The sequence below is a fragment of the Perca flavescens genome, chromosome 16 (genome assembly GCF_004354835.1).
Source record: "Perca flavescens isolate YP-PL-M2 chromosome 16, PFLA_1.0, whole genome shotgun sequence".
Taxonomy (NCBI): Eukaryota; Metazoa; Chordata; class Actinopteri; order Perciformes; family Percidae; genus Perca; species Perca flavescens.
Genome location: NC_041346.1, coordinates 21,687,630 through 21,701,973, shown reverse-complemented (window position 1 = coordinate 21,701,973; position 14,344 = coordinate 21,687,630). Strand labels below are relative to the sequence as shown.

The 14,344-nt window shown below is 39.4% G+C and overlaps 1 protein-coding gene across 4 annotated transcripts in view; it reads right to left on the bottom strand.

Annotated features, from left to right (window-relative positions):
- arhgap24 (Rho GTPase activating protein 24) overlaps window positions 1-14,344 on the bottom strand; it is a 73,102-nt gene that overhangs the window by 7,617 nt on the left and 51,141 nt on the right. For 2 of the 4 annotated variants that reach the window (XM_028601571.1, XM_028601573.1), the window contains one exon: window positions 2,915-3,037. In XM_028601571.1, coding sequence (XP_028457372.1) covers window positions 2,915-3,037 — 123 coding nt within the window. Of the gene's footprint in view, window positions 1-2,914; window positions 3,038-4,928; window positions 5,285-10,140; window positions 10,369-14,344 lie in introns of those variants that run through there. The other 2 variants (XM_028601572.1, XM_028601574.1) reach the window with 2 other exon arrangements.

Sequence of the window (14,344 nt, the reverse complement as noted above, 5' to 3'; positions counted from 1 at the left end):
ATAATCGTATGATGTCATACTACCCTCCTCTTGAAACTGATACAACTTGTAAGCTCCCAGAAGAAATGCCTTTTAATAAATTTGTGATAAGACAAAACACCAAAAGTGCCAAACTTAGCATTCTAGCATTTTCCAAAAAACAGCCCCAGTTTTTACAGTTATGACAGAAAGCAAAACCAAGAACGCCTCAGTTTGATAGCAGGTCAGTCAAACTGTCTTCATTTTCATTTCTCGAAAAAAAATTTTTGAAGCATCTTTTCTTATAAAAAAGGAGCTGCTCAGAAGATAACAGCGGAGTGTGGTTTCACTCGCTTCAGAGACTTTTCCGCTTGACACTCAAATAAGACAAAACAAGTAAACGGTCACAAATTCCCATATTTAAAGCTGTGTATCCATTTCCAAAATCTTAGACGAATCAGAGTGAAATATAGAGAAGTCAAGCTCTACCAGAGTAAATAATGATGAATGCCCTCACCTAAAAGAACATCAGAGAACCAATGTGAGAAAAAGTGACTGGATGAAAATAAGGTCATCCCACCAGACATTCTGGTTATGAGTCTAGGAATGTTTTCCCTGGGTCACATGTAACCGTGTGTGTGTGTGTGTATGTGTTTGTGTGTGTACCAGCTTATGAAGAGCGTTTATATGTATGTTTGCTGGTTCGTACCACAACCACGAAGACTTTGGCAAATTAGAGTGACACCTCCACTCTGCCAACCCTCAGCAGGTCCCTTCAACACTGTCAGGCTCGGTCAGCTACACAGGCCGACTGCTGCACGCACACACACATGCGGAGAGAGGTCCAGACACAACACTTTCTGATTTTTCCCTTTCCGTGGCTTCCTATCTCATTTTCCTTTTCTGTGATTCTTCTTCTGCGGTGTGGTGGAAAAATATCCCTCAAATATGTGACATCATTGTGATATTAACGCTTTCTTTACTTTACCAAATGTTACATATTCATGGAGATGCACAGTGAAACAAAACCTCACGCCTCAACCGTGTACAGATTATACAGTAACCCCAAACAAATCTGAGTGAGTCATATATTGCATGACAACTCTGATACACAACCAGAAGGCAGGTACACATCACATTTTACTCTGGAGAGAACGTTTAACTGTGGTATCACACTAAACAAAATATTAACTGTGATAACGCTATATGTTAAATGTGAAACAGACACGACACATGAGAAATGTCGTACAGTATATGTTTTAGCATGAAGAACATTTAATAAGTTTTTATTTTCTACATAGCATTTATCTAACAGCAACAACAGTTTCAATTAAAAGGCTATCTCTTTACAAATAAACAATTGGTAATTACCATGAAATAAATCTCCAAAGATCCAGATGGAGAGGCCACAGCTGCACATGACTTTAAACTCTCTCTTGTCCAACTGTTTGTTCAAGCTGGCCAGTAATTAATTCAGCATCACAGCAAGTGTTCAGCACAACATGACAGCAAACCTTCAGGGGCTATGAGCTTTTCTGTGGGTCAAACGCAGGCTTCGTTTTGGGAGCTCCCCTCCCTGCCTGTTGCTCTCTGAACACATTTTTAATCACACTTCACCAGCCAATCAGGGCTAGGGCTCAGTTAGTCTCTGCTGCTACTGCAAAATGTGAAAGCCTGGAATATGTGTGTTTGTGCTCTGTGTGTGTGTGTGTGTGTGTGTGTGTGTGTGTGTGTGTGTGTGTGTGTGTGTGTGTGTGTGTGTGTGTGTGTGTGTGTTAGCCTGGCTCCGCTCCAACTTCTTGTGGCATCTTTGACAAGTGGCTCGTCCTTTTGAAAAGCAGTCAACTGCAATATACATCAAACTCCCTGCACTGAAAACAGAGGGGCCAGCTCAGCCTCATCCATTCACTGTGTTACAGAGAGCTGCCCAAACTGCCTGTCCGGTCTCAAACGCTGCACTTGTGCCCTATGCTCATGCACAATGTAGGCCGATGTCTGCCAGTAAAGTCAATAACAAGCTGTAGCGGCGCAGCAGGACACCCGGTAATCATCACACTGATCTCAGAAACAACTCCATGAGAACAATTACAACATCATGCACTTCAGCTATAAATCACAGCGTACTTGATGATTACTACATCGCCACTGTTTGTTGGTTTATTTGACACATTATAATTGTTTTTAACACATTAATTTCCTCTGTTTATTAGCATGAACAGGCTGGAAGAGAAAACAAACATGCAGGATGAGAGTAGAGATTTAAGCAGCATAAATCTAGTGCTGCAAATAATCCTCGGACTAAAGCTGTTCATACATCATATCATGGTGAGGTCAAGTATTGTAGTGATGCAGCCAACATGTGGCAGGACACCCACCATATGGAGTGAAACATGGAGGAAAAGAGGAGGCAACCTGTCGCTTTACCTGCCAAACACTCTGGAAACATGCCTGTTTTAGATACAACTTTGAAAATACAGTACTATAAGAGTCAGGGTAAAGATATTGTGGGAAAAATGCAGTCATCTGTTTCCTTACAGTCCTCTATTTAAAAAAGCAAAACCTGTAATATGTAATCACATCTAGTTGGCATTGTGAACATAAATGTGGTATTGTACCTGAAAATTACTGCTAAGTCCTGTCTCTGTCATGCACCCAAAAATGGATTTAGGTTACACTATTATCACTGTGCACAAAGCTACTAAAGTTTGTACTTTCAGTCCTTAGCCAAACACAGTATCTGCAATATAAAGGATGCATTTTGTCAGTGGGATCAGACCACACAGTCAGCAGTTTGATGGCATTGCTCACAGATTGAATATACACACTTATCCATCCCGTGGCACAGCTACTGGAAACTTTAAAAGCCATTTAAATAAACAACAGACTGCCTGTAGAAATCGCATTAACATCAACAAGTTATTCAGCTAATAAGAACAATGGTTGGGTGTAGACTGACCTCCACCAAAAGGAGCCCAGATGACTCTGCGGATCGTCTTCACCCAATCCTCCATGTCATTCTGGGTGCTGGCCATAAGAAGGTAGGTCTCATGGTTGGCTGTCATCCGCTCTCTGTCTCCCCCTGTTCAAACAAAAGAGACAGAAACATAGATGATTACAACATACTGTAGATAGTAGCCAAAGTCTCTCATTGAAAATCAAACTGTCATCAGCATTTCTGCTAATCTGATCTCTTTATCTATCCAAGTTCTCTCTGAACTTACAATATTCTGCACAGTGAAGCTCAAACATCCAAACAAAGGAAACAATAAGCACAATGCATTTTTGAATGGAAGATGACTCTAAGGTGAAGCTCCATGCGGATTCTGACCTCCTAGTAACCCAACACAGCACTGACTTTAAATGTCCTTAGATGACACGATACTCTACTTGAACCTATACAGTAGGTGTCTCTAAAAAAATAAGGCAATTTTGGACATGCACACACTGCACTTTTAACTCTAACGCAGTAATAAATCAAGAGAAATGTTTATATCTCTGGGTAGTAGTGTTCCATTAGAGGCAGGCTCAGCTATCCTGATTCGACTTGTGGATAATAGCCATGAGCACTCTACTGTCATGGGATATCAGTCAGAGTGCAGTGGAGGGTCTGGACCTGTTTCACATAACCAATCTGGTTGCAGCGATTACTATGACAACAGAACCATTTGTACCGCTCTGCTTCAGCTTTATTGAGATGAAACAAACAAACAAACAAACAATGCATGGCATTTCACAGAGATGCACCTGCTCTATTATAGGAAGAGATGAGCTATTAAGAGACAAATGGACGTGTCACACAACCGTTGAATTATTCATGACTGTGACCACCAGGGATCCTGCTCCATTGATTGTATCCCAGGATGAGATCTGTGTCTTGCATATAAAAAATATTTATAGACTGCTACAACATAACATGGCAGGTTACCAATATGAAGTCCTAATGACTTGAAATGAAGCAAAAAATGATACTTAAACTGTTTTCTGATTGCCCTCAGGGAAATTTGCTTTTCTTAAAGAGCATAGATACATACATAACAGCACATAGTATAACATAAAAACATAAAATATATTTTAAAAAAACATAAGATTTATAAAAAAAAAAATACACATCATATATTAAATCCATGGACGTTTTAAAATTCAAATCATCAAAATGGGATTAAAAACAACAACAAAACATAGTCAACAATGTCCAACCTGCTGACGGATCATTAAAATGTAAGGTCATTATTATCAATGTCACTATCATGAATTAACAACAAAAACGTCTGGGCTTAAGGACTTGTTGCTCTGACAGCAGTTCCAGATGTAAACCAGCTTCGAAGAATAAATAAATCCTTGACTGATCAAACTGTCAACAATTTAATCCAAATAACTGGACAGCTGTATTTGGAGCCAAACTTTGACAGTGATATTGATGCACTCTGTCAGTCTCAATGAGATCTCATTAGCTGGCAGCAGATGCCAGTGTTTGCCCTGTGTGGCATTCTGCATGTTGTTTATGCCTAATTAAAGCTTGCACAGACCAACTCTCACTTTAAAGACATTTCAGTTTTGACCCATAATGTGATCTGTGTCCAGGAAACAAGTTCTTCCTTTTAATAGTTTAATAGTGTATTGATTTACACATAGCCTATACAAATACTACAGATTAATATACACATACTCAATAAAAGATGTGAGAGATGCAAAAAAATAATCTTAATCTGGGCACTCTCCACTGCATACTCCAATTAAAATAGAAAGAAACTAAAATACAAGTGGGCATAATGTGATTAGTCAGTACCCGGTGTTGGCTTCAGCCTCAGAGCTCCCATTAATTACACGATTAAGTAGAGACGATTAATCACACCTCCATATTTAGACTTGAAAAGCAACATATAGGTTTTTTTTTGCGTTGAAGCTATTTGAACATTTGCTACATATCCATTCATGACTAAAACATAAACAAAGAGGCAGCTTCAGCTCACCTCTTAAGCGCAGGAATCACATCCACGATGTTATTTCATCTTTCGCTTCCTCAACCTGCGACGTGCAACAGATTTCCAACGAAGCGAGACGATGCACAATCCGCCGATAACTGTGCAGCTCACTTCATACATTCATACATGTGAGCGATTCTTCAACCGGTGGGAAAGCTCCGTCGCTCCAAAATACTTCAGACAGCGCTTCTCGTTTAGATTAGTCTTGCACCGCCACCTATCTCGACAGCGCTGTGTCAGCGAGGTCCTCACACCGGCTGATAAATAATGGATTTAATTCAGAGATTGCGAGAGGAAGAGAATATCGATGCGTCGGTGTGTCCACTGTGTAAGACTACCAGGGCCGTGCTACGCTTTTTAAGGGTCCGAAGCAAATCATGCAGCCCCAGTTCAATGTTTCCATTGGAAATGCAAGTCTTTAAGAATGTCTCACAAATATGTAAAACCTTTTTTTTGTTTTTTTTAAGGCGTTTTTAGTAAACATTACATAAACAGTAATACATTGGATTGAATGGATAAACCATGGATTAATACACATTTGATGCTCCAGTGAGATTTATGGATAGTATATGTGGGAAGTAAACATATACTAGGCTGCTTAATGTCACATGTCACACAGTGCAACAGTGTGGTTGGTTGAAGTGTTTTTTATTAGGTTTTGTGGAGCTCTATGACACAGAGGAATACATTTTATCAGGCTTTGGTCAAACATGGAATACTTGTTAATAGTTTTGGTCTTTTGGAATTTGTTGAAGAATAATAGAGAACATAGGGAACTTGAATAGCTAAAGGATAGCTTAAAGTGACTATATGTAATTATTTTTTTCTGAAGCTCTGTCATTTTTCATACAATTATCTTAAATGACCTGTAACAGCAAATGAGATGAGAACAGTGAAAAGAACACAATTTTTTGTTTTTTTTTATGGCATTTTTTGGCCTTTATTTGGATAGGACAGCTTAGACTTGAAAGGGGAGCGAGAAGGGGAATGACCTGCAGCAAAGGGCCACAGGTTGGAGTCGACCCTGTGGCCGCTGATTCGAGGAGTTAACCTCTATAAATGGGCACCTGCTCTACCAGGTGAGCTAACCAGGGGCCCAAAAAGGACACCATTTTTATATAGTTTTAAGTAAGGCTTCTGCCCAGGTTCGATTTTTCCCTCGCAGTCACAGAATGATTTGCGGCAGGTAGCCGCCGCGACAGTAACACCTTCTGATCTGGTCACAGATTTCTTTGTAACACCAGAATGCCTGTGTTAGCATATCCAGCCTTTTGAGCCAGGTAAAAGGAAGGAGGAGATTTCTTTATATGCCTAATTGTACTTTAATGTTATTTTACAAGTTATCTGCTGTAGTTATGGCTGATAAAAGCTAAAAGGGAAAGGAAAAGTGAAAGTGAAAGAAAATGGCGATAACGTGAGTCACACTCAATCAGGCTAATTTCCCCAGTGTGGGATTAATAAAGTCTATTTTATCTTATGTTTCAAAAACGTCCCTGAATTGGCCCTCAGGTATGTAATATGTCTATTTGTCACATGTTTATGTGACAGTGACAGTGATAACGTCACCCGGGTTAGCTCATGAGACATCCAAAGTAGACAAAGTTATCGTATGCAACACTTGAAATGCAATGATGCATGCTGGAACGTATTCTTTTATTGTAATGAATGATTTTCCATCTGAGCAAAACATTCATCGCAACTGTATGACCTCCCCGTAACGGTAACTCAGTAATACAGTGGTTAATACAGCACCGTAAAGAAAAGACCTTTACGACAACATGGAATATTGCTTGCATTGTTTGGTCCTTGAGAGAAAGAGATGTAGGTTCATATCAATTAAGGAAGGCTTCTGTCTATTTAACTACAACTGACATCTCTGGTTACCATGTAACAGTAGTGCAGGCTTTGTTTGCAGCCATTTATTAGGCTGTGAATTGGAAAATACACTTTGTTGTAAAACGTAGCCTAAGCTTTAAAAAATAAGTAAGTGTTGGTCAAAACCTGTTCAAAAAATATTGTAATACAATAAACCTTTATTTCATTATAAAGTATAAGAAAAAATTCCTATCTTGTAACATGACAGAAGGAGCATTTTCATGCACTATAGTATATTTCTGGAAAATTCTTGAAATGCTTGTCCTGCTTTCTTTGAGCTGCCCAACCATGTGTTTATGTACACTCCTGGTCAAAATGTCACATTCCTCTGCCCCCTCAGTCGGATGATAATGTGCTGACCGGTGAAGTGAATCTGTCACATGGGTTCCATATTGACAACACTTTTACTCACATTATCCAATTTGGCACACAAAGGTTTCTCAGTCACATTTGCATTGATTGTCATGCAAAGTACTGTAATTGTGATTCCCTGGGCCTTCTGTGAGTGCTTTTGTCCACGTTTAAAATCAATCAGTTCTTTCTGTTTCCATTACTTGCATGGCAAGACAGTATTTCTTTTTTGGAAACAACAGTTGTAAAGCTGTTAAACAAGCGTGCAACAGGATTATACAGCATACCATGGCTATTACAACACACTTTTCTTCCCCCTGCCATTTCCTGTTGATGCTTAACTTTCCTTCACAGTGGCTGGATTGGCCACATTGTTTATAAAGATGGGAGATGTGTCAAACTTACTTAGCACATGGACAACTTCTTGGACAAAACCTGTGAGAGAGCTGTTCCTGAGATCTATTTATGATTAAGGGAAATATTTACCACCTATACCCGTAACACTGTAACCTGTATTACAAGTATTAGTATAAATGTTAATCTGATTAATTTTTAGCACATTTGTGCTCAAGAGCTTAATTTATCATACAAAGGGGTTTATAGGAAAAACTGACTTAAATCTGGCAGCTGTAAAGATTAAGTCATCAGTTTGTGAATGACATAGGTGCTATAAACTGCTACAGGGATTAATGTAATAGTGTTAGGTAAATTCTCCATATCTGTCCACTAACTAAAACAACTGGAGGCTCCCCTTTGGCAGATTCTTTACCGGTGTGGTGAAGATGCCTGCAGGTATTATTCTCCATCAGACAATTTTCTGTGACTGGCACTGTCTCAAAAAACCCTCATTGCTTCTTAAATGAGTCCAATCCCAGCTGAATTTCCCTGCCAGAGACAGTCGACTTATAGCACGACTGTACCTGAAGAGACAACCGTGACAGCTGTCACAATTCCCCTGATTCACCCCGCTTCGGCACACTGCTCCAAAACTTTTATAAACTCAGTAGTGAACAATTGTCAGCTTCACAGAGGCGCACAGAGCAAACTGGTACACTTCAGAATACAGCTTGTTTTAAAGGAGGATTTCTTATTCACCTTGAGACTCACACCTCATGAAAAAGGTTCAGGAAAAGAGAAAAATGCCACACCCTGTCACATTTCAACTTCTGCTATTTACATTCAGGAAACACTCCAACTGCATCATGCTACAGCATAACCACAGACAGATGGTTAATAAAATCAAGCTCAAAACTGTGTACAGCATTAACCAAGGAAAGACATTGCTAAAATGAAACACATGCGTCCTAATAATCAAGCATATTAATAACACACCTATGAGAAATTGCATATACTCAAACAAAACTGTAACATATCACTGACAACCTTGAATCATATTAAATGATCTTGCTGCGCACTGTGTGTGTTATAATTACTATCTGAGTTGGGTTCAAAGCGCCAACAACTGTTCATTTCAGTTTTGTCCAACGGCGTTAATAAGTGGCCGAGCCCAGCTGCAGTCTAGTCTTTAACTAATGGCTCAAAAACAGGTGTGAGACAACAAAGGATCCCACTGTGCTGCAATTGCTCACAAATACCTGGCGCCCCGATACACGTCACTCTGACCTGTAGCTCTGTAAGTATGTCCTGTAAAACAACACGCAGTGCATCCATTCTACAGAATGTAGAGTGCTGCATTGGGTGGCTGGAATCACAGAATAAAAGGTTTAATTTTGTGCAAATAACAGTATTATATCTTTTACTATCCACTGTCATTGCCACAGCACTAAGTAACTTTCACAGACGGCTACAGTAGTACTATAAAATGTATGCAAACATTGCAAACTGTATGTATTGCTAAGACGTGTCTTTTTGTTGAAAGGAATAGGGAAATACAATTATTGTCTTTCTACTCGTGAGTTAGACGAGAAGATTGATACCACTCTCTGATTGAAAATTGTATCAATCTTCTCAACTTTCAGCCAGAAAGTCGATAAGCGTATCCAAACTGCAAAACTATTCCTTTCATGTGGTGATTACAGGGCAGAGTATACAACTGAAACCTTAAAAATCTCCCCACCTTCAAAGCAGCCCAACAATGTGATACACCTTATGTAACTCATTGCAAGGGTCTAACAATAAAAAATGGTCAGTTTGTCGTATTGGCAGACACTGCCCAAAAGAGAGTGGGTGTTAAAGGGTTAAAAAATATTCAGTATCCTCAAAGGTGGAATACATTTTGTGGGAGACTTGTTGTGAAAGTTCTTCCAGACTTTGATTGTGCTGCTTGCCAAGTGGAGGAAGCAGCTGCTGCTGGCCCAGAAAACAATGCAGACACTGTAACTACATTGTTTAATTTTAAATGACAAAAAAATTTGTCATATTTCACCCAGTGTGTGCATGTGCATGTGCATGTGCATGTGCATGTGCATGTGCGTGTGTGTGTGTGTGTGTGTGTGTGTGTGTGTGTGTGTGCGTGCCTGTGTGTGTGTGTGTGTGTGTGTTTGTGTGTGTGTGTGTGTGTGTGTGTGTGTGTGTGTACATACGGAGATTAAATGACTTCATCAATGTCTGTTCTCTCTCGTCTGCAAGAGCTCTCTTGTTTGCTTTGCAAGCAGGGGCAAGTTGAGATTCAATATTGTGTCTAATGATAGTGTTCTCCAAAGTCCACACATCATAAATACCTTCAACCGAACAGGGAGTCACTCACCGAGTGACAATGGTGACAAGGATTAAAAGTGGAAATAAAAACTACCGTTTACAAGTGATGGCGCCCCTTATATACAGTCTGCTTCATTCATGAGTGATATCACCTCCAGATGATATAATCCCTCAACAAAGTGCAGCTGTTGCAACAAGGAAGTCTGTCATAAAGACGTCTGTGTGTTTAGAAAAATGCATTCATTGTATTGCAGTGGAGAGATAGAAAGCTATAAACAGGCCTAAAACAGCCAAATAACACACTTAGTGTTGTTACCTTGATGTGAGGATAGTAAATCACATATTCCGTATTGTGGTAAACTATGAATCGCCTGATGAACCATGTCCATGTCTCCTCCACACTCCTATCTCTGGCAATCCAGAAATGAAGCTCCCTGAGTGGGCTGCAAAGTCCTGGCCACCTGGGTTAACTTGAGGACGGGAGTTCCTGACGGAGGAGCTGCTCTGTCAGCTTTTTGGCCTGGCTCAGAATGAGTGAGCACAGCTGAGAGGGTGTGAAAGAGAAAAGGGATGGAGGGGAGGGAGGTGAGGTTTGAAGAGGGGGTTGGGGAGCACCACACACACACACACACACACACACACACACACACACACACTCACACACATTCACATGCATACTTCTCTTAAGCACTGTGGGAACAATAGGCAGATCTTTGAAGGCTTGGGTTTAAAAAGGCCACGGGTTTGACTCAGGGCATGACCCCATAAGCAAACATGGGATGTCCCATTCACACTGCAATGCTTTGTTAGCAACTGTTTAGAGCAGAATAATGTCATAAAATTGACTTTTTGCATGTGGGAGTAAGAGCATATATATTATATTTATTTCTGGCATTGTATTGTAATATTTAACAAATGTAACTAACTATGCAGGCTTGAATAAGTAAGTAAAATGAATGTAGACAAAGTTAGAGTAATGACTGTTGGTCAAACAAATTAAACAATTTGAAGACAGGACATTGGGATTCAGGAAATTGGGCTAGGTTTTTAACAAAAATATTACTGACATTTAATGGACTAAATGGTTAGTTGATTAGTTGAAAAAATAATTTAATAATAACAACAGCTTAATCAATAAGGAATAATAATTGTTACTTGCAGCTCTACATGACAATAAAGTCCAATCACCTGATGGTTGACAATGATATGAAAACGGGAGATGCAATGATTAGTTGATTAATTCAGCGGTTGATCGAAGATTGGTTTAGGCAACTATATGAATCAAATAATCATTTCATTAAAAAATAACTAAAATACTTTCTATGTTTTAGTTTATTGGAAAATTACTTTCTTTGGGTTTTGACCGATTTATTGATAATGCAAACAATTGTTTTTGTCCATCCCTAGATTACAATGTACACCTAGCATCTTCATATCATGATGGTTGATAATTATGAAAAAAAAAGTCAAAATGATACTACATCTTACTCTTTCATATCCAAATATCTTAAACTCTCATTACAACCTATACATTTGTCATGCTGATAGCATGGCGTGTAAATCATCTCTCGCTGCAGCTATATCGTCCCATGTATCTATAATGGGTGTCCTGTTCCACCTGACCCCCTGTGAGGTATCAATGGCTAATTCTCTTCCTGGTGTCATGGTGGTCCTTGCCTGTCAATCGACATAATCTGAAGGCAGACACCACAACATTAGCCTCCCCAAAGACATTGTGTGGTGGAGAACACAGACTCCATAGAGCTACTTTGGCTATCCATTACCATCTGATGCCGAATGAGTAACAAAGTGAATAGCAGTGATAGAGGTCAAAGGGGACAAGGGTTGTTTGGCTCTACTGTCCCTCTAACAGGCGCCCATAGGGAAGAAGGTAATCATGGCACCAACAAAATGGAGAATAATGGCCACGTCAACTCTAAATTCTCTGTATTCTTTGGTGGTGAAAGGCAAACATGATACCTTGCTGTTGAGTAGTTTAAGTGAACAGAGTTTTAATGAGTTGTCATGAAGACAGTCGGGGGAAGCAGTGGGTCAGTCCGCTCAGGCAGGTCACAGGCATGTCAGAAAGCCAAGTGTCTCCGTTCTGATTTCATGCCAACTAAATAAAGAGCTGTGTCTGTGTGTCCTGCCAAGGCTGCTGTAAATATAGCATTATGTAAAGGGGAATCAATTTCAACTTTAGGAAAAGGAAACAGGGCTCAGACTTGACCTAAAGTCCAAAGCTTGTGTTGAAACATAATGATAACGTCGGCATGATAATTATGAAGACTAGAGACTAATACAGATGGAAATGTGAGTTGTACAGAGTCCCCTGGTGCATTTGGAATCAATCGTACGTGCCTTTTTGTATGTTCCACTACATTTAAACAGCATTTTCCAACAATGCTATCTTAATTTTCCAGTGTAACGGAAAAGAATACAGTATGTTTACGATGATGGATTATATGCGGTATCTTAAATTAAGTTAGAGTTTCCTAAAACTAAGTAAAATAAACTATATTTTACTTTGGAAAATGGTAGGACTATAAAGTATGTATGATTTATAGTAAATGTAAAGAATAATAATAACAAAAAAAGAAGTCCTGGAATGATCCTTTAATATTTAACTTAGCTTGAAGTGTCAACAGCCTAAACTGAAAATTGTAAATATAAATCACAAATGACATTTATAAAAGCTCTTAGCCATTGACCACATTCTGTTTAACCCATATTCATTTCTGTGGTGACTTGCAGTATAACGTGAAATTAACCACACATGACAAGACTTTGAGGTTTGTTAAAATACTAAAATCTTTACGAGTGAACCATTAAAACCACTGACAGCTTTGGTGACTACTGACTGGGGGATTAATATCCCATTAAAATGTTTGGAGTGTTGAGGTTTGTTGAGGGCTGGCAGCTGTTGTCACTTGAACACGTGCACGCAATGCTGGGTGGCTGAAACCTTACATCAGTGATACAAGCAGACTGATACTTCAGAGGGAGCTTCTGGAAAGGTGCAGTACATACAGTACATATCCAAGAGGAAAAACCGTGAGTGGCTCTGCATGACAGCTCTCTAAAATCAACCTGACACTAGTTTGCAGCATGGTATAATCACCATATCATGTTTCATGTAAAGCCATATGCACTTCAAACAGATATATTCTCTGTAACATGCATATGATGCTGTGTGTCTGTGTGAAACATTTAGTCATCCTTACGGTTCTGTAAACATATTTCACTATGACAGATCACCAATTGGACCAAGTGTATATATCATGCACTCATGGCCGTGAGACTATAAATCTGTGTGGCTTGCATGCCAGGAAATCATACTTGGTGTGCACTCTGCAACCCAAAACTAATGATCTCCCATGATGTTTGTCCAATTTCCAAATTAGTTTAGATTTAGATACAGGATGTTGTCAGTGTACGAACACACACACACACACACACACACACACACACACACACACACACACACACACACACACACACACACACACACACACACACAAACACACAAATGTAGATAAGGATGCTGCAGCTACAAATTATTTTCTGCAGGATGTTTTACTGTGAAAAGTGGAGATATAATAAGTAAATTGTTATTTTTGTCTGCAGCATAACATCACATCATTCACTTCAGTCTGCTGCTTTGTTTTTGTTTATGTTTCAGATATTGCAGCTTTCATCTTAATTACTAAGATAAAGAATGGAAGGAATAGACGTAGACAAACATCCTGGCACTCTGCGAATGGACTGAACCTCCCTTTATCCAGGCCAGAGAATGAAACAAGGAGTGGACTTGACAAAGTACCTGTTGCTCCGCTCACTAATACCTTCTAATATCACCTTTCAGCGCTGATGAGGGCTTCAGGGCAGATGCACACCTGCACTCCCCCACAGCCAAAATTGGTAGGCTGAGTCAGGCTGGCCTTTGGGAAAGCCCTTTGAACTTTTCAGACAGGGGTATAGAAACCTGACTTCTGGTTTATTGTGTGACTTATTCTATTTATTCTTATTCTTTCCCCATGAAATCCAAAGAGAAGTAGCAACAAAAGAGGATCATGAAGGAAACAAAAAAAGCTTGAGTCTTGCTGGATGTGCTGTTGCTGAAGACGTTTGACCAGACCAGAGAGATGCAACAAAAATGTGAAGAAGAAAAAATCCTGAAGAAAAAGCCTCCTCCTGATTTTCATTCACCTGAAGTAATTTCAAAAATGAACTCACTATGGTTATGTGTCATAGAGGCATTGAATCAACATTTTCATTTGCTTGATTGCTTTTGGAGATTGAAGGGCCTGTCAGAGTTGAACATTATTTTTGATAGAAAGCAGAGATAGCAGACATTCATCAATCATCACACTGAAAGAGCCTTTCCCACCACTTCATATTTCTACTTAGTGACTGATGAGATGGAATATGAGTGACACGATATGATAGTGTAGATATCACAAATGTGTTCCCAGTGCAGAAGCAATATGTGTCACTGTGTAATAAACTCTACCTTGAGT